The sequence below is a fragment of the Aotus nancymaae genome, unplaced genomic scaffold (genome assembly GCF_030222135.1).
Source record: "Aotus nancymaae isolate 86718 unplaced genomic scaffold, 86718_ANA_hifiasm-v0.15.2.pri h1tg000003l, whole genome shotgun sequence".
NCBI lineage: Eukaryota > Metazoa > Chordata > Mammalia > Primates > Aotidae > Aotus > Aotus nancymaae.
The window spans coordinates 1,996,692-2,018,090 of NW_026988414.1; the positions used below are offsets into that span (position 1 = coordinate 1,996,692).

Below are 21,399 nucleotides of genomic sequence, written 5' to 3' on the forward strand. Positions count from 1 at the left end.
GTCACTGTTTTTGAGAAGTCTCCAAGAACTCGGTCAAGATTAGATCATTGTATTTGCTTGAAAAGTCAAGCCTTGGCAGGAAGGTGATTACTGAGACAGTCTTGTTAGATAAACCTGCATTGCATGTACCATTTCCAAATTTTAGCAGACTAAACTGTGCAGCATTGTTTGAATTTCCCCCTCCAACTCACTCTGGCTATTAATCTGCCTTAGGAGATGGGTAGCTGGTTGTTCTGATTGTTATATACCTAGCAGTCTCTGGAGGAAAAAGAACTCAGACCTGGTAACTGAGAGCAAAATATTTATACAGACACAAAAATGGGGGTGGGCAGGAAGGGAGGGTTGTAACTGAAAAAAGGCAGACCAAAAACAGTTTTGACAACTTAAATTTATTGTAACTGCCCAACAAAGGAAGTAGACTCGGAGGTTTATCTGCAAGAGTGTTTTTTTTTCTCTAACTCTTTTTTTTTTTTTTTTTGAGACGGAGTTTCGCTCTTGTTACCCAGGCTGGAGTGCAATGGCGCGATCTCGGCTCACCGCAACCTCCGCCTCCTGGGTTCAGGCAATTCTCCTGCCTCAGCCTCCTGAGTAGCTGGGATTACAGGCAGGCGCCACCGTGCCCAGCTAATTTTTTGTATTTTTAGTAGAGATGGGGTTTCACCATGTTGACCAGGATGGTCTTGATCTCTTGACCTCATGATCCACCCGCCTTAGCCTCCCAAAGTGCTGGGATTACAGGCCTGAGCCACCGCGCCCAGCTTTTCTCTAACTCTTAACTCATCATTATTTATTTATTTTTATTTTTCGAGACAGTCTTGTTCTGTCACTGAGCCTGGAGTGTAGTGGTGTGATCTCTGCTCACTGTAACCTCTGCTTCCCCGGTTCAAGCAATTCTCCTGCCTCAGCCTCCTGAATAGCTGGGATTACAGACACCCATCAACATGCCTGGCTAATTTTTGTAATTTTAGTAGAGATGGGGTTTCGCCACATTGGTCAGGCTGGTCTCAAACTCCTGACTTCAGGTAATCCACTCACTTTGGCTTCCCAAAGTGCTGGGATTATAGGCATGAGCCACTGTGCCCAGCCTTAATTCATCATTGTTAATATTTTTGAGACAGGATCTTGCTGTGTTGCTCAAGCTGGAGGGCAATGGCGTGATCATAGATCACTGCAACTTCAGCCTCCTGGGCTCAAGCAATCTTCCTGTCCCAGCCTCCCGATTAGCTGGGACCACACGTGCATGCTACCATGTCCAACTAGTGTTTTTTTTTTTTTTTTTTTTGGTAGAGACAGGGTCTTGCAGTGTTGCCCAGGCTGGTCTCAAATTCCTGGGATACAGCCATCCTCCGTCCTGGGCCCTCCCGAAGTGCTGGGATTACAGGTGGGAGCCACCAGACCTGGTTTAGCTCCACCTTTTAAGGGAGAATGATAAGCAGGTTGAAAATGGTGGGGTGGGATTGGAGAAATGCATCATTGTAAAATATTTTTAAACTTGGGCCCCATGTTGAGAGTCGCATGGTTATTCAGAAAAGGATCCAGTAGTAGCATTAACCAAAGGAGAAAGATAAGCTGTGGGGAAAGGCCTAGTGATTCAAAGGAGCTGGAACTCCAAACATTCGCCATAGCTTGTCAGGAACATTTGTGCAGACCTCTGTAATATATAGAGAAGGAGTTCGTCTACTGATAAAATGAGCGCTGGGTTTACCAACCCTAGGCCTCCGCTCACCTCCCTGATCCTCAGGGACGCACGGTGAAATGGACGCGTTATTGCCTCCATTAGGCGGACTGCGCTCTGCGCTTCCAGTGGTGGAGGCATTGTCCGCTTCCACCTGGCGGGCACATGCCGGAGGCTGGATTTGAACCAAGAGTTATCTGTGTACCCAACGCCTTTGCTTTTACCCACTAGGCGGTAACGTGATTTCACATCTGAGAGTTTTGGCTGAACAAGTTGGAAATCACTGGTTTCAGAGATTGGAAATCACCGGGTGCACGCCCCTGGATTCTTTCCCCAGCCACTCGAGGTCGTTGATGCTAGCTTCGACGTCCCTATCTGCACACCGCGCAGACACCACGTACCGGGCCCCACTCCCACCGGGCCAGCCTACCGGGCTCTCAGGCCTCCCACGGACGGTGGGAAACGAGCCTCCGGGCTGACTCTGCACGACGCGCATGGCTGCCAAGGGAAAGTATTGTCCTTAAATCCCGAGCGGCGCTGCGCGCAGGGGAGCCATCTCAGACCGCGGCGGAGCATTGGTGATCCTCCGGGCCGGCCGCGTTCCAAGGCGAGCGCTAGTCCTGCGAGCAGAGTGGTCACTAAGAAGTCATTAGGAGATTGGCAGGGGGAGTCCTCGGGATCCGGGTCCCGCCGTGCCTCACACCTCCCTCCGGTTCCTTTCGCACCCCGGGGCGACGCTGACCCGGCCGGGGGAGCCCGGGGGAGGGGGCCGGGGCGGGGCGGCCGCGCGTGCGCGAGCTGTCAGGCTGGCCCCGCCCCCGCGCCCCGCCCCTGCGCCCCTCCTCTCGCGCCCCTCCCCCGCTCTCGGGTGTAGGGCGGGCGGGCGGGCGCTGCGGCGGTCGCGGCTGCTGCTTCCTCGGGCCATTTTGCTGTGGCGCGGCGGGGAGGAGGAGCCGCCGAGGAGACCCCGGGCGAGGAGCTGCTAGCGGGAGGAGGCCGCGCGGGCTCCGGGCTTTCCGCGGTCGCGGGGATCTCGGGGGGCAAAGGGATCGCCGGGGAAGGGGACCGGAGAGCCGCGTCCGCCGCGCGGAGCGCCCCTTCGCGCCCCCTGCACCATGAGCTGGGGCACCGAGCTCTGGGTAAGTGAGGGGCTGGGCCCGCGGGCAGATGCGGGGCGCGCGCTGCAGTTCCCTGCGGCCTGGGGAGGGGGCGCGGACCGCGCTGCCGGGCGGAGGCGAGGGCGCTCTGGTCTGGGTCTCCGCGGCCTGGGGAGGAGGCGGGGTCCTCGTGTCCCTCGTCGGCCTTGGCCCGAGCAGGAGGTGCGGGCCGGTTCGTCCTTCGGAGGCGAGGGGAGTTGGTGCGGGTCCCCGGCGGCCTGAGGAGCGGCGCGGGCGGGCCTCTCTGTCCCCGACGCCCCGGGGCGGGCGGTGTGTGTGGGGCCGAGCCCTAATCCCCCGGGGCGAGCCGCGGATGCCCGGAGAGGGCCGGGACCGGGCGTGGGGGCGTGGAGGCCCCGGCGGCGCGGCGCTGCGTTGGGTATCTGGGCGCCCGGGCCGCGAGTTCTGTCCTGGCTCCGCGGAGGCGCTGGCGGACCGCGCGCTCCCCCGGGGGCGGGGCGGCCTGGGCGGGCTCCGGGGGTCGGGTTTTGGGGTGCCGGGGCGAGAGTGTGGTCTTGGCTCTGGAGGCGAGGACTTCTGGCCCGTGGCGACTCCGCGCGCACTTGTCCTCTCGGGGTAGCTCGGATCCTGAGCGGGATGTGGGCACTGCGACATCTGATCCGGAGGGGAAAGTAGTGGGAGTTGGGGAGAGATCTTACGTGATCTCCCTCAGGGAGAGGCGTTCTCGGGGTCAGTGATCTTTAACGGTTGCTCGGAGGAAAGAGTTTCCAATGGGGAAGGTTGGCGGCGAGGTCGTGGGGGTGCGCACGGTAAACGGGCAGCCCTTGGGGCTGAGAGCGTGCAAGGGGTGCCAGGGCGGCGACGAGGGGGCCGGCTGTGGATGGAGCTCTTTCCCTGCCCTCCCAGGATTCCTGGGGAAATCACTGGGCAGGGGACGGGCAGGCCCAGGAAGGAGCAGACGAAATCTCAGTTACTGAACCGAAATGCCCTCAAGATGAGCCATTTCCCAGACGAACTCTCAAGTGCCTCACTACCTTTTGGAATTCTATTTGCAAAGGGTGTGGAGGAGAAAGTGTAGGGTGGTGTTGCTGTCGAGATGAGGCCAAGAAATCTCCTGTCAAAATAAAACAAGGTTAGAACAATTACGGAAACAGAGCGCATCCTCCCTTAATTGTGTGTGTGTGTGTATGTATGTGTGTGCGTGTGCGCGCGCTCGTTTGCTTTTAAGTGTTTTTACATAACCATTTGTTAGGTTCAGAAGCAGCTACGGTTGTTATTACCAAAATCCTGAGGGCAATAGCTCCTTTAAATTAAGATAATTCCTTTTATAAACATCTGCCTAAAAGGGATTCATGACAGAATTTCTGCTGATGTTTACAAGTATCATTTTGAAAATAACATAGTTTAAAATATTTGCACACACCGGTTTAGGCAGAAATCTACCACTTTGAGTGCTGTATTGAAGTCTCTCCTATTCTAATCCTTCTACTCCCTTTAGCTGTCTTTAGCTTATCGGGGGTGGGGAAGAAAATCAGAAGTAATCTTTATCAAGATAGTAGAAATTGTTTCACAATTTTTTTTTCACTTGTTCAAACAGGAGAATGAAATTAAGGAGGGAAAGGGTACAATATATTTCTGAGTGAAATAGGGACCGAACACAATATTCCGTGATGTTGGTGAATGGGACAGAAGATAATCTCAAAGAGAGGGAGTGGCTATGAGCAAAACTGCTAAAACAGCAGCAATTGCCTGCATTATTCTGTACATTTCTTTTTGAGGGTGGAAGAGTGAGAAGGAAGGCAGGGTTAGGAGTGGTTGAAAATAAATGAGAGAGGTGGGACGCAGTGGCTCAGGCCTGGAATCCCAGCACCTTGGGAGGCCAAGTCGGGAGGATCACTTGAGCCCAGGAGTTCAAGAACAGCTTAGGCAATGTCTCGAGAGGCCAGCTCTTTAAAAAAAGCAAAAAGAAAATAAATGGGAACTGGGATATATACAAATATAAATGATATGAAATCTTAGATTTGCTTCACAGTAATTTGGGTTGTTAGTAGATGGGAGATCGTGAAACAGAGTTGGCCGTTACTGAAGCCAGGTGCTTGGTACAGAAGTGTTCATTACACTATTCTTTGTACTATATATATTTGAAATTTTCTACAAGAAAAATTAGAAATTATTTTTAAAGAAGAAGAGTGTGAACTATTTGTAATTTTTTCACTTGATAATTTTATGAGGAAGAATGAATCAGTTAACAGTTCTGTATATGCAAGTGTATGGCAATGAGGAGTTTTCAAAGACTTTTTTGTTTGAGATGGAGTCTTACTCTGTCGCTCAGGCGGGTGTGCAGTGGCACGATCTTGGCTCACTGCAGCTTCTGCATCCTGGGTTCAAGAGATTCTCCTGCCTCAGCCTCCGAAGTAGCTGGCACTACAGGTGCCCACCACCATGTCTGGCTAATTTTTTTGTGTATTTAGTAGAGACGGGGTTTTGCCATATTGGCCAGGCTGTTCTCAAATTCCTGACCTCAGGTGATCCACTTGCCTCAGCCTCCCAAATTGCTGGGATTACAGGCGTGAGCCACCATGCCTGGCCTTGAAAAAAGACATGAGTACCAGCATTTGCCTTTGAGTAGCTTATAGTTTAATATAGGGAAAGGAATGAACACCTGATTGCACTACTAAGAGAAATGCAAAATTGAAGTTTTCAGGTGAAATGCAAAGATATATAAGGCCTAGCAGCTTTTGAGATTTAAAAAAACTAGAATAATGAAGGATTATGAAAAGTAGCCCCAATTTCTCCGGTGGTCAGACTTGGTGATGTGCGGTGCATGGGTAGCCCAGCGGAGGGCAGTGATTAAGGGTTTTCCTTGAATGGTGGCTTTGGAATCATGCACATGTATAATGAGATAATGATGGGGCGCTAAAGCCGAACTTGGCAGAATTATTCTTCTAGCTGGAGAAAGACAGAGCTATGGTTTGGGTGGCCATGAGTTATTTGTAACAGGTGGTTGCAGCTTTCAGGGCCCTTCACAAATACTATTAGATTTTACATACATTTTAGGACTTCAGGTTAACATCAATATAGGCTTTTACAAGCTAAAGGTTTCTAACGTGCATTTTACATTAAAGGCCTACTCCTAAGCCACATCCTGCTTTGTAGAGGGAGTACAACCTTTCTCTTCCTCTTTCTTTTTCACTTTTTTTTTTTAACCTCTCCATAGAAATAAACTTTCTTCTTCTTCTTCTTCTTTTTTTTATTTTTTTGAGATGGACTTTTGCTCTTGTTGCCCAGGCTGGCGTGATCTCACTGCAACTTCCACCTCCTGGGTTCTAGCGATTCTCCTGCCTCAGCCTCCCAAGTAGCTGGGACTACAGCTGTGTGCCACCATGCCTGGCTTATTTTTTTTATTTTTAGTAGAGATGGGTTTTCATCATGTTAACCAGGCTGGTCTCAAAATCCTGACCTCAGGTGATCCGCCCGCCTTGGCATCCCAAAGTGCTGGGATTACAGGCAGTGAGGCACCTCGCCAGGCTTAAATGGCCATTTCGAAGTTATTAGGTTACAATAAAATAGTTTACAGCTCTTTATAACATTGACTTTTAATCAATTTTCAAAATTTTTATTGAACAACTACTGTGTGCAGGACATCAGCCTGAATCTATTGTAAGTCACATTGTATATACATTGAAAGATGGCTATGTGGAAGCTTATAAAGTAGATTTTACCTCTAGCCTATAACATCAGAGTCAAAATTAATGTTTTTATGTAAGATTAACCAAAATACATTTACTCAAGACTTGTTAAAAAGGCAGTGTTAGTAAGGTAAATATGTTCACTGACTTGTTGAAGTTGTGGCTGGTTGTGGGAGAAATGGCAAAGCAAGAGTTGCTTACATTTGGATTTTTTTTTTTTTTTTGCCTACTTATTGAGGGAAGTGACAGGTTACTGAAGTGTTAGTTCAGCTTTTTATTAGCTTGCTCATTAGTGTGAAGTACGAATAAATCCACTGGAAAGTTAAGCCTGCCTCATAATTATTCTACTCTTTGCAGCTAACGAATTATTCAGTGACAGAACCTGGTTTTGCTGTCTCCTAGTATCCTCTCTGTCATCTTTATTTATTTGCTCTGGTGCTAATGAGAAATGAAGTAGATACAAGGAAGAGAACAGAGAAACGTGAGTGATGCAGATTGGTTAGCATAGTAAGAAGCCACCTGTGTTGATTGTATGTAAATTATTTTACCTGTGATTTTTAGAACCATGCCAGGCATATAATGTACATTCAGCTGTTGGATATGTTGACATCGATCGTGGTGTGCACTTTGAAGAGGCAGCCACGTGAGGACTGTCTCCCAACTGTACTGGAAACAATGCCTGACTCAGTGTAGGAGTTCAGTAAATACTTACTGGATAAATGAATAAATCTCTTTTTTTCCTTTTGTTTTAACATTTGCTTTTTAAAAAAATGGGAAGATAATTATAACATCTTTCTGAACTTTGGCACTTGTGAAAAATATATAATTCTAGGTATGTTTTTGGAAAATAGACTTTATCTTTTTTAATTTTTAATTTTTAGAGACAAAGTTTTGTTCTTGTTGCCCAGGCTGGAGTGCCATGGTGTGATCTCGGCTCACTGCAACCTCTGTCCCCCAGTTCCAAGTGATTCTCCTGCCTCAGCCTCACGAGAGCTGGGATTACAGGCATGAGCCACCATGCCTGGCTAATTCTTTGTATTTTTAGCCTTGGCCTCCCAAAGTGCTGAGATTACAGGCGTGAGCCACTGCGCCCAACCAGACTTTATTTTTTTATATTGATTGACTGACTGAGACAGAGTAGAGACGGGGTTTCTCCATGTTGGTCAGGCTGGTCTAGAGCTCCTACCATCAGGTGATGTGCCCGCCTCACCGTCCCAGTGCTGGGATTACAGGCGTGAGCCACCGTGCCCGGCCGACTTTATTTTTTAGAGCAGTTTTGGTTCATAGCAAAATTGAGTAGAAGGTAAAGAGATTTTCCATATCCTTTCTCCCCCTAAATACACACAGTCTAGGTTCTAGGTACCTTTTCTGACTTTAAAGTAGGGTTTGAAAAATTATCCCTTCTCTGTTGTTCATTCTACTTAGGCCTGGTATGTGTACATATGTTTATGTAAGAACACTTTACAGTGTGTTGAAATTTTAAACTAGCTTTTTTAATCTTAAAGTAACTAATCATTAACAGTTCCAGGTATTGGAGAATTATTACCTCTTCTTACCGCCCTTGAATGCTAAATTGGAATACAGTATTAACAATAGTTCCCAGCTCTCTTTTCTTTTTTGAGATGGAGTTTTGCTCTGTCACCCAGGCTGGAGCACAGTGATGCAATCTCAGGTCACTGCAACCTCTGCCTCCCAGGTTCAAGTGATTCTCATGCCTCAGCCTCCCGAGTAACTGCAGGCCTCCACCACCATGCCCAGCCAATGTTTGTATTTTTCATAGTAGAGATGGGTTTCACTGTGTTGGCCGGGCTGGTCACAAACTCCTGGCCTGAAATGATCTGCCTGCCTTGGCCTCCCAAAGTGCTGGGATTACAGGCATCGGCCACCATGCCCAGCCTCTACTCCTCTTTTTTCTTAACCCTTCAGAGATTTCTGTTTGGGATAAACATGGCAAGACCAACAGGGAGATTACTCCCTGAACCGTGATGGCCAGGGCAGAACTACCTCAGAAGAGAAACAAAATCAGCTTGTTTTGTCATCCTTACTTCTCCAAGAGAACAAACTTGGCACAGGTCTTTTCTGTTCAGTAGATATTAAAAGAAAACAAACTGTGGGAGGCCTGGAGATGTTACAGTTGATATTTAGACATCAGTTTGTTGCCTTCGCTTTGTACATAAGGCAAAGTCCTGAAAATTTGTGTTACTTGGCATTTTGGTAGGCAAAACTGTACTTTAAACACATAAGAGAGTTTTGTAAGTGTCTATACTTACTGTGCGAACACATTACAACTCATGCTTTACATTGGTGAAACGTGGAACGTGCTTCTTTGAAGGACTATTCTAACCAGCTAAAGCTAATATTGTGTTTCCTGCAAGTATTACTCATACTTGTTTCATCAACACCACCCACATTTAAGTATAAGGCTTTACTTTGACGCTTAAAAATTGAAAGCTACCAAGAATACATGAATGCCCTGGGAAATTAATCTAATTAGATTTTAGAATGTGGGTGTGAAGCCTTCTGGAATTAGTGTTTATAAAGGAATATTTGTTTCCTGTTTTACTTGTATACTCATACTAGCTTTAGCCTAGTAATGTATTTAGTTAAAAAACTTTTTTTTTAAATCATAAAAGACCAAATATGTGTATTGTATTAGAGAGTCATTTGGAGGGTATGTAAGGTTTTATTGTTGTTGTTTGTTTTGAGATAGAGTTTTGCTTTTGTCTGTCTCAAATCACCCAGGCTGGAGAACAGTGGAGCGATCTCGGCTCGCTGCAACCTCCACCTCCCGGGTTCAAGCGATTCTCCTGCCTCAGCCTCGTGAGTAGCTGGGATTATAGGCACCCACCACCATGCCCAGCAAATTTTGTACTTTTAGTAGAGACGGGGTTTCACCATGTTGTCCAGGCTGGTCTTGAACTCCTGACCTCAGGTAATCCACCTGCCTCGGCCTCCCAAAGTGCTGGGATTACAGGTGTGCACTACTGCCCCTGGCCTTAAGTTTTTAATATCAGTTTATCGTGATCTTCCACTTCAGACCAACCTTTAACTCAAACCGCATCCTGTTTGTAAAATTTCATGTTAAACTTACATAAAGCTTAACAACCTCAATTGTTTATAGATTCAAGCCACCACCCTCACCAACAAAAAAAAGGTAGATGGAACTTCCATTTTCTTGTTGCAAAAGCCGTAATACCTTTCATTTATAAACCGTAACATATAAACAATATGATTTTTTAAATTAGAGCATATAGTTCTTGTGATTGGAATTAGGTTTTTGGTAAGAATTAATTCCTACACCAACACCTATGGTTTCCGTGTATACAGTGCAGCAGCCACAGTTTCCGTTTGTACTTGTCTACTTTGTCTCTGTGGGTTCCAAAACTGGAAATAGCTTATAACTGCATGAAGTCTATAGTTACTGTAATATTTTCACATGTGCCATCCCCTATTGTCTTAAACTCTTGAATGATTGTCATCATCACTGCCATTTTTATTTATTTATTTATTTTTTTTTTTGAGACAGAGTTTTGCTCTTGTTGCCCAGGCTGGGGTGCGGTGGCATGATCTCGGCTCACTGCAACCTCCGCCTCCCAGGTTCAAGCGAGGCTTCTGCCTCAGCCTCCCGAGTAGCTGGGGTTACAGGCATGCGCCACCATGCCTGGCTAATTTTGTATTTTTAGTAGAGACAGGGTTTCTCCTTGTTGGTCAGGCTCGTCTCAAACTCCCAACTGTAGGGTCCAGCCCTACAGGGTCCTTTGAGCCCCTCTCTGCTGGTGTGGAGACGAGAAACTGTAGAAATAAAAGACACAAGATGCAGAGATAGAGAAAAGAGAGTTTGGGCCCAGGGGTCCACTGTCAACCAAAGCACAGAGTCTGGCAGTGCCCCTGCGTGTCCGCACACTCTGACTTATGGAGTACAAAGCTGGGAGCAGAGCAGGCAGGGCATGGCATTGGTGGTCAGTGATAGGGTCAAGTACATCACATGTCATATAGGTGGGGGCCCAAGACTTTCTAGTAGCCGAGATGAGGTAAGGAGCATAATGCATCAGCACTTTTCCATACTTGTTAAGAAAGAACAAAGACATTAAGGTTTATATATTTTTACTGATTATCTTTTCTAAGAGAAAAGGAACCAGGTGCAGAAGCGGAGCGTGAGAGTGGACATGGAACGTGATCACTGAAACACGGCATGACATAGAGATAGTTAAGCCCCTGGATGTCTGTGGGTTTCCCTGACAGCCGTCAGGACTACTACAAGAGCTTGGAGGAGCGGAGTTTTCTCCTAACTCCTCCCGGGAAGGAGACGTCTCTGATGTCTCCTTCCTCAGCTTGCTAAACAGTGGGCGCTTTCCCAGTGCTGGTGCTGCCGCACAGCTGAGGTGCCCTCCAGCAGCCCTGACAGAGGGCTTAAAGCTTCTTGCCTTAGGGTTATTCCTTTCACAGTGTCACCCCAGGTTCACACTCTGAGACCTGAGAAGCATTAGTAAAAGAACTAAGATCACCTATGAATAATTAAAATTACATATGAATAACTAAGACCACCTATGAATAACTACTATGATTGTATCTCTAGTTATTTTCTTCTTCATTATTTATATGGGAATAGGCTGATGCTTCTGACTCCTGCCTTGACACTTATGGGGTCTACCCCACACACAACCTCAGGTGATCGGCCCACCTCAGCCTCCCAAAGTACTGGGATTACAGGTGTGAGCCACCGTGCCCAGCCATCACTGCCATTTATTGAGTGCCTGCCATTTATTGAGTGCCTGCCATGTCCCAGGTGCTGGGCAAAGTATTTACATCCATCATCTTGTTTATTTGTTACAAGAATCCAGCAAGGTAAGTACCATTTGTGCCGATATCCTAGAAGAAGGTACTTAGATGGAGTCAGGAGTGCAGGCTTATTGGGAAGTAACACCCGTGAAGGGAAAAGAGTGGAAGCCATCAGATCATGATGCAGTCCTGACAGTCTCCACCAGGCCGATGGGGACCTCCAGAGCAGACGCAAGAATCCTCTGGCAGAAATGGCTAGCTTTATCATTGCCTTGCTTTATCATTGGCCAGAGGTCGTCCCAAGAAGAGTGGGTCAGTCATTGGTTTGGAGTGCTGCAAGAAGAGATGACCTTGACTCAAAAGGTGAGGTGGAGCGTAAAGGAGAAGGAGCTGTATGCTAGCCACAGCCCTTGCAGCTGGGCAGCGAGTTATTTTTCAGCACTTCTTCATGTTGCCCAGGCTGGAGTGCAGTGGCACGATCTCCACTCACTGCAACCTCTGCCTCTCGGGTTCAAGTAATTCTCCTGCCTCAGCCTGCTGAGTAACTGGGGCTACAGGCGCACGTCACCACACTGCTAATTTTTGTATTTTGTTTAGAAACGGGGTCTCCTTATGTTGCCTAGGCTGGTCTTGAACTCCTCAGCTCAAGTGATCCTCCCACCTTGGCCTCCCAAAGAGCTGGGATTACAGGCCTGAGCCACCAATGCACTTAGCAAAAAACTGGATCTTCTGTGTGAGTAGTGCAGAGTTCCCTTAATCCCCATCACTCACTCTCATTTCCCCATCACTGCTGTAGATTTTGCTTTATAAAACATTTGATGTTATTCATATTGAGAATCACTGAGAATCAATGACTCATACCACTAAATACTGCAGAGCCAGCAGAAGCAGTCATGAATGAAGCTTGTATTCAAGCAGATGTTTCATGGATGTCTAGTGATATCCTAATTCTTTCAAAGCCAGTGACTGTTTCTCTTTTCTAGTTTAAAGAAATTAATTTGTGTGGCTATTAATTAGTAGGCGTAGTATCAAGTTTCTGAATTTGCCTAACAGAAGTATGTCTTGGTGAAAAGTATTTTTAATGAAAATTGAGAAAGAACAAGGAGGAATGCAGAGTCTCACTCTGTCACCCAGGCTGGAGTGCAGTGTGACACAAACATGACTCACTCCAGCCTCAACCTCCCAGGCCCAAGCGAGCCTCTTGCCTCAGCCTTCTGAATAGCTGAGATCACAGGTGTACACTACCACACCTGGCTAACTTTTTAAAAAAAGTTTTTTGTAGAGATGGCGGGGGAGTCTTCCTATGTTGCCCAGGCTGGTCTTGAACTCTTGCCCTGAAATGATCCACCCACCTCAGCCTCCCAAAGTGCTGGGATTACAGGTGTGAGCCAGCACACCTGCCCCACGTTCAGGTTTTCAAAGTTTTGAGTCTTCAGAAACAAGAAGCTAAATACTTTCTCCCTTATCTATAGCAAAAGAAAACTTAGGACCTGTAAAGGAATCTGTTCCCCTTGTACTTCTATTTGCACAGCCGAAATTGAGAATGGGTTCCTGATATCCTTTTAAAGACCAGACGGGCTCTGGGATGAACGGCGTGGGTTCTTCCAGTTGAGTGAGGCAGTGCTGGAGGGCTCAGTCTGGGTTGCATGGCTTGCCTAATCTAATATTTATTAGTATCGGGCAAGTCCTTGCATCTCTGTCCCTCGATTTCCCAATCTATAAAGCATGGTGTGATGCTTGCCTTTCTCTTGACAAGAAGGCATAAAGATGAGAAATTGTTCATAAAGTACTTTGAGGTTGTTGGATGAAAGGTGGTAGGTAAATACAAATTATTATAATCACGGGGAGGGTTAATGAAAAAAATCCTGGTCCTTGGGAACAAGTTGTAGAACTCTCTTGCTGTAAGCAGGAGAAAAATGAGCTATTTTCTATTTCAGCCTTCTGATTTAAAATTTGGTATACATGTTAAAAATAAAATAAACCTAATATTTGGAAAATGCCTGGAAATCATTGCTTTGGACAGAAAATCTGGATTTCAGGAGGTTATACCAACAGCATGTTTATCTTTTTCTTTTCTTTTTAATCTTTTTCTTCTTGAAGAAAAATAAAATCCACTCCAAAACAGTAATCATACTAATTTTTAGCAATATACTTGGATCTCCTAAAGATTTAATTTAAGTTTTTCCCTAGGAAGAAATAGTTTTCTTTGGCTATTATTACCACTTTTTAAAAAATGTTCTACCGAAGTCACATTATTTCGCCACCTAAAAAGCTGGATATTTGGTGCTTGAAACATCTAATGAATTATTCTGCCTATCAGCTTAGTTTGGGATTGATTTCTTCTTGGCAGAGATAATGAGGAGGTTTAGAAATATTTCCATTGAAACAGATATATTTGGAAATTTCTGGAAATGTTTAGGCAGAGACGTTTAGATTTCATGAGTGTACATGTATATATAAAATACATTTTTCACAATGACTCTGACTTTTAAAATTTCTATTTTACTTATCGGCCAGGCATGGTGGCACATACCTGTAATGAGCCATTTGGGAGGCCAAAGCCAGAGGATAGCTTGAGCTCAGGAGTTCAAGACCAGCTTGGGTAACATACTGAGATTCCATCTCTACTAAAAATTAAAAAATTACCTGGGTATAGTGGTGCTTGCCTGTAGCCCCAGCTACTTGGGAAGCTGAGATGGGAGGATCACTTCAGGTCAGGAGGTCAAGGCTGCAGTGAGCTGTGTTTGTGCCACTGCACTCCAGCCTGGTGACAGTAAGACCCTGTCTGAAAGAAAAAATGTTTATTTTAACTTATCCTTAAAAATAGACTATTTACAGCCGGGCACGGTGGCTCACACCTGTAATCCCAGCTCTTTGGGAGGCTGAGGCAGGTGGATCACCTGAGGTTGGGAGTTCAAGACCAGCCTGAGGAACATGGAGAAGCCCTGTCTCTACTACAAATACAGAATTAGCCGGACATGGTGGCGCATGCCTGTAATCCCAGCTACTCGGGAGGCTGAGGCAGGAGAATCACTTGCATCCAGGAGGCAGAGGTTGTGATGAGCTGAGATCGTGCCATTGCATTCCATCCTGGGCAACAAGAGTGAAACTCCATCTCAAAAGAAAAAGACTATTTACACTGTCCAGTTTCAAAAGTAGGGTGTACATTTGAAGTCTCCCTGTCATCCTAGGAGAGGTTTAGTTCTTGTTATACCCATTTTTGGCAAGAGGAGTGGGGGTGTTAGTGCTAAGTATTTATGACTTTGTGCAAGAGGAAACCAATAAAAATTACAAGAATTACATTAGGCTGGGCGTGGTGGCTCACGCCTGTAATCCCAGCACTTTGGGAGGCCCAGGGCAGGGGGATCATGAGGTCGGGAGTTTGAGACCAGCCTGACCAACATGGTGAAACCCCATCTCTACTAAAAATACAAAAAAATTAGCCGGGCATGGTTGCACATGCCTGTAATCTCAGCTACTCAGGAGGCTGAGGCAGGAGAATCGCTTGGACCCGGGAGGTGGAGGTTGCAGTGAGCCGAGATCTCGCTGTTGCACTCCAGCCTGGGCAACAGAGCAAGACTCCGTCTAAAAAAAAAAAGAAAAATTACATTATACCAGAAAAGAGATACAGACATGATGAGTATGCTTGAGACTTACATCTTTTATGCACAGTATGTATTTTTTGAATATCTACTAAGTGCCCAGACATGATTCTTGCTGTCAAGTACTTTATATCCTGGTGGGAGTACTGAAATGTAGATAAGCAATTATTGTGTAGGCTGGACGTGGTGGCTCATATCTATAATCCCAGCACTTTGGGAGGCCAAGGATCACCTGAGGTCAGGAATTTGAGACCAGCCTGGCCAACATGGTGAAACCCTATCTCTGCTAAAAATGCAAAAATTAGCCAGGCATGGTAGTGCACACCTGTAATCCCAGCTACTTGGGAGGCTGAGGCAGGAGAATCGCTTGAATTTAGGAGGTGGGTGTTGCAGTGAGCTGAGATTGCGCTACTGCACTCCAGCCTGGGCAAAAGAGTGAGACTCCCTCTCAAAAAAGAAAAAAAAGAAATTATTGTGTAATAAGGACTAAGGTAGGGTAACTCCATGGAAATGTACACAGGAGTGTAACTCAGGTGGGGAAGTGGCATCCAAGCAGAGTCCTGAAGGACGAGTAAGTTATCCAGGTGAAGTAGGGTGGTCAGAAAGGCGGAGGGGATCTGGACAGAGCCTTCCAGGAAAACAGGGAGGAAATGGTATTTCCAGAGGGTCACAGAGGGCACGGAGCTCTCAAATGAGCAGAGCAGGTGATGGAGTTGTAAGAGGAGCCTGAAAAGGTAGACAGTAGCTAAAAACCATGTGGGACTATGGCCACACCTTGAGAGCATGGGAAATACCCTTGAACTGCTGAAGGCAGGTAGCTGTGGTGCCAGTTTTCAGCGTGGAGAAGGATGGAGAGGAGCTAGGTAGCTGCAGGCCATGCCAGGCCAACTGGCTGACTGGATTACTGGAGTGGGTTTGAGTAGAGAGCCTTTCTATGTATTGCATTTCTCAACCTGTTTATGTGGGTGGAATTAGGTTAAAATGAATTGCTGGGGAGCCTTGGACGTTCAAGGGAAGACCTAGTAGTGAACAAAGAAGGCCACCCTCTGCCTCCTTCCACTTCAGGATGTTCAGTGGGGAGGTGGGTTCCCTGCTCTGGCTTGTGGGATAAATCAGGTATCAGCCACAGGTCCTTTTTTTTCCAACAGCCTGGTACAAAACCTAAAACTACCATCACTTTATTCTTGTCCTCTCTGTCTCTGCTTGTGAGGGTTAGTGGGGTTTTTCCCCAGCTCTTTTTAAGCTAGCAGGTTTCTTATTTTCAATATGCCTGAGGTGACTCACACCAACCAAATTCCCAAGCCTGTTGAATAAACCAGAATGAATTTTTAACACTTTGATTTCTTCATAAGCAGACTGGATATTCATGTTTGCTGATCTGTACGTTCTCTCCCTGTAGGCTAATCTGTGTGAAAAGCTAAATTCTGTATAGCATTTCTTGGAGAGCATAAAATGAAAATAGGATTGGATGAATGTAGTGGCTGATGACACCAAGCAGCGGGAGCTCTAGGCATCTACCTCTTCTAGAGGACAGGTGTACATTACAGATAGAACAGAGTCTATTTTATAGATGCTGTGTAGATGGTTCCTTTCCTGTTAACTCATTCTTTCTTTTTTTTAAACAGTCTCGCTCTGTCACCTAGGCTGGAGTGCAGTGGTGCAACCCCGGCTCACTGCAACCTCTGCCTCCCAGATTCAAGAGATTCTCCTGCCTCAGCCTCCTGAGTAGCTGGGATTACAGGTGTGCACCACCACGCCCAGCTAATTTTTTGTATTTTTAGTAGAGATGGAGTTTTACCATGTTAGCCAAGATGGTCTCAATCTCCTGACCTCGTGGAGAGGTCCGAGGCCTGCCTCGCCCTCCCAAAGTGCTGGGATTACAGGCGTGAGCCACCGTGCCTGGCCCATTCTTTCTTTAGGCAGATTATAGCACAATTAGTTATGTTTAGAATTTTTTTTTTTTTTTTTTTTTTTTTTTTTTGAGACAGAATCTTGCTCCATCGCCCAGTCTGGAGTGCAGTGGCGTAATCTCTGCTCATTGCAACCTCTGCCTCCGAGGTTCAAGAGATTCTCCTGCCTCAGCCTCCTGAGTAGCTAGGATTATAGGTGTGCCCCATCGTGCCCAGCTAATTTTTGTATTTTTAGTAGAGATGGGGTTTCACCATGTTAGCCAGGCCAGTCTTGAACCCCTTACCTCAAGTGATCCACCCCCCTTGGCCTTCCAAAGTGCTGGGATTACAGGTGTGAGCCAGCATACCCAGCCCTGTTTAGATCATTTTAATTCCAATCTCTATTTAATCTTGCATGCCTGAGATTATATCCAGGTACCCACATTGAATGTTGGGTATTTATTATCTCATCACTTTCCAGCATTTCCCCAACTAGCAAGTCTGAGAAATCTGTACTTTATTTATAAGAATCTGTACTTTTTGTTTGTTTTTTGAAACAGGGTTTTACTCCACTCAGGCGGGAGTACAGTGGCTCAATCAAAGTTCACTGCAACCTTGACCTCCTGGGCTCAAGCGATCCTCCCACCTCAGCTTCCCATGTAGCTGGCACTACAGGACTGCACCACCACACCTGGCTGATTTTTGTATTTTTTGTAGAGATGGTGCCTCACCATGTCACCCAGGCTGGTTTTGAACTCCTGAGCCCAAGCGATCCCCCACCTTGGCCTCCCAAAGTGCTGGAATTACAGGTGTGAGCCACTGCACCTGGCCATTTATAAGAATCTGTAATTTTAAAAGCTCTTCTAAGTCGTTTTAATGTGGCTTAGGTAGCACTGCTTAACACTTTGATTTCTTCTCATGCATTTTCAGTTCTTGCTCGTTTTCATTCTTTATAGCAATCTAAAATCTAGCAATATTCTACTTCCTTACCCAGTCAGCTGCTGACAAACCTCATAATCATTTTAGGGTACTCTTTGTTCTTTATGGTTGTCTAGTAATGACTTACTCAGGTACCCAGATAAGTCATCATTCATTAATTCATTTGAGAAAGATTAGTGGGCTGGGCACGCTGGCTTATGCCTGTAATTTCAGCACTTTGGGAGGCCAAGGTGGGTGGATCGCTTGAGTCCAGGAGCTTGAGACCAGCCTGAGCAACATGGTGAAACTCCATCTCTACAAAAAATTAGCTGGACTTGGTGGCTGAAGCGGGAGGATCGCTTGAGCCCGGGAAGTTGAGGCTACAGTGAGCCGTAACTGTGCTATTGCACTCCAGGCTGGGCAACAGAGCGAGACCATCTCAAAAAGAAGAAAACAAAATTTTTTTAAGCTACGTATTTGCCAAGCATTGTTCTAGGCAAAGGGAAAATGGCAATTAACCAAATAGTAAAAAATATTGCAGTGATATATAATCTATATTTACAGTGTATCACATAATGATAAAGGCTATGGAGAAACAGAAGGGAGTGACAGACTGAGAACAGTAGGGTTGAGCTTGATGGGGAGAACAGAAGTTCAGTGCTGGACATTTACAAGATCCCTGTTACGTAACTAATTATCTGATATTGCAGCGATAGCTTAAGATATGCATCTGGAGCCCAGGGAAGAGATCCAGGCTGGAGATATAAATTTGGATAACCAGAGGCTGGGTGCGGTGGCTCATGCCTGTAATCCCAGAGGCAGAGGCGGGTGGATCACGAGGTCAGGAGATCGATACCATCCTGGCTAACATAGTGAAACCCAGTCTCTACTAAAAATACAAAAATTAGCCAGGCGTGAGTGCAGGTGCCTGTAATCCCAGCTACTTGGGAGGCTGAGGCAGGAGACTCTCTTGAACCCAGGAGGCGGAGGTTGCAGTGAGCCGAGATCGTGCCACTGCACTCCAGCTTGGGTGACAGAGCGAGACTGTCACAAAAAAAAAAAAAAAAAAAAAAATTTGGATAACCAGAAAGCTAGAATGAAGCTGGTAAAATGCTAAGCTCTTGGCATAGTCATATTCCTCCAAGCACTTTATTTAACTTTAGAGCTCTGTGACTTAGCACAGCTGTCATGATGTGTTGCCCTTGTGGACAGTAACGCTGCTCTGTGTTTGCCAAAGTGTTTACCTCACTGAGAACCATTGTGTGAACCATGTTTTAGATTGGGAAGGGATGTCGACTGTTAAGAGTCAATTGGTTTGCAAATTGTTATAACAGCATAATAAGTGGAGCTGGAAGCTCTGATAGGCTTAGAAGTAGAACTAATGTACCAAGTCATAAATGGAAAAAATGGCCACTGATGGGCATTCAGTTTTTGGTAGTAATCAGAAATTAACGTCACACGTCATTCTAATAGGCTTTTGAAGACAGACTGATAGTATAGACTCTTCCTTTGAAACCTGCCTGTGGGCTTATTCTGACATGGAGATGAAGAGAGAAAGTTTAGAATTATTCAGTTCACGCCCTGTTGACTGAGATTTCTGCTGAACCTGATACTGTTGAATTTTCGTCTTTATCTTTCTTAGAGATCCTTCACATGTGTGACAGATTATATTTTGGAAAGATATCCACAGCAATATTGCCCATCCCACATTGCTCATCTTACAATGTGACCCCAAGATTCCTCCTACTGAGTGGTGAGAGGGGGCTTATACCACTTCCGCTTGAACCTAGGCAGATCTGTGTGACAGCCTTGACCAATAGAGTATGGTGAAAGGGATGCTCCCAGGCATAGTGGCCCATACCTATAATCCAGGTTTTCTGGGAGGTCCAGGTGAGGGTGGGGGTGAAGGGGGTGATTGCTTGAACCCAGGGGTTTGAGACCACCCTGACCAATATAGTGAGACCCTATTTTTTTTTTTTATGAATTCTGAAGCAGAATCACAAATGCGCCATTTACTTTTTCCTTGCTCTTTTAGGATACTTACTCTTACTTTATTTTATTTTTGTTGTTTGAGATGGAATCTCGCTGTATTGCCCAGGCTGGAGTGCAATGGCGTCTGCCTCGCAGGTTTAAGCGATTCTCCTGTCTCAGCCTCCCGAGTAGCTGGGACTACAGGCATGCACCACCATGCCCAGCTAATCTTTGTATTTTTAGTAGAGATGGGGTTTCACCATGTGCGCCAGGATGGTCATGATCTCTTGACTTCGTGATCTGCTTGCCTTGGCCTCCCAAAGTGCTGAGATTACAGGCATCAGCCACCATGACTGGCCAGGATATTTACTCTTAAAACCTAGTTGCCATATTGTTAGGAAGACCAAACAGCACACATACAGAGACATATAGAAAAGTCAACTTATAGAGGTTCATGTTGACAGCTCAATTGAGGTCTCAACCAACAGTCATACTCAGCTGCCAGCCATATGAGTGAAGGGCTTCCGGATGGTTCTAGCGCCCAGCAGTTGGGTCCCCCTAGACTTTAAGCCTTCCCAGCTGAGGCCTCAGCAATGATGGAGTAGAGAAAAGTTGTCCCTGTCCAAATTCCTGACCCATCATAAAATGGTTGTCTCCCATTAAGTTTTGGGAGTGATTTATTATACAACAATAGTAACTGGAAGAATATCGTTGGCGGTTGTAATAGATAGTAACACTAACCCTTCTTCATTTATTAAAGGACAGAGCTACCATGTAATCCTTTTATTCTAGTTTAAAGATAAAATGAGATCATTTTCTCTTTGAAGAAATGCTTAGAGTATGAAATTTAAAAGTTGAGGAACATTCAAGGAGTTTTATACTTTTTTCTCTGCAGATGAGCAAATGGTAAACCAAAAAACTCTGGTGTGAAGACATTAAGACTGATAGAAAAACACAAACTCCATAGACTGAGCTTTTTCTAAGCTTCTTGTCACAAGATCATATACTTTGAATATGGTGATTCTGTGTCAGTTTTCATAAAATCTCAGGGTTTTTACATTATTGTCATAACCACATAACCACTGAGTTGCGAAGGGGACATTTTATTGCAATTTCCTTTTGTAAGATATGGCTTTGCCATTCCCTGCTCCCCAAATTTCATTTCCTCTTTTTTGAAATAGGAGCCATGCTAATCTATTTCAGAAGTGTTGTTCTGAGGAATATAAAACAAAATGCAAAACTTTCTTTTCTTTTTTTCTTTTTTTGAGACAGGGTCTGGCTCTGTCTCCCAGGCTGGAGTGCATGGTGCAGTCTTGGCTCACTGCAGCCACCACCTCGTGGCCTCAAGCTATCTTCCCACCTCAGCTTCCTGAGTAGCTGGGACTACAGGTGCAAGCCACCACATCCATCTAATTTTGGGTTTGTTTTTTCTTTTTTTTTTTTTTTTTGAGACGGAGTTTCGCTCTTGTTACCCAGGCTGGAGTGCAATGGCGCGATCTCGGCTCACCGCAACCTCCGCCTCCTGGGTTCAGGCAATTCTCCTGCCTCAGCCTCCTGAGTAGCTGGGATTACAGGCACGCGCCACCATGCCCAGCTAATTTTTTGTATTTTAAGTAGAGACGGGGTTTCACCATGTTGACCAGGATGGTCTCGATCTCTTGACCTCGTGATCCACTCGCCTCGGCCTCCCAAAGTGCTGGGATTACAGGCGTGAGCCACCGCGCCCGGCCTGGGTTTGTTTTTTCTTTCGGTAGAGAC

At 45.9% G+C, this 21,399-nt stretch overlaps 1 protein-coding gene across 5 annotated transcripts in view; it reads left to right on the forward strand.

The window, feature by feature from the left end:
• Positions 1 to 2,576: 2,576 nt before the first annotated feature.
• FNBP1 (formin binding protein 1) overlaps positions 2,577 to 21,399 on the forward strand; it is a 157,742-nt gene continuing 138,919 nt past the window's right edge. For 3 of the 5 annotated variants that reach the window (XM_064377151.1, XM_064377166.1, XM_064377180.1), the window contains exon 1: positions 2,577 to 2,814. In XM_064377151.1, coding sequence (XP_064233221.1) covers positions 2,791 to 2,814 — 24 coding nt within the window. In that variant the 5' untranslated portion in view covers positions 2,577 to 2,790. The remainder of the gene's footprint in view (positions 2,815 to 21,399) is intronic. The other 2 variants (XM_064377183.1, XM_064377115.1) reach the window with 2 other exon arrangements.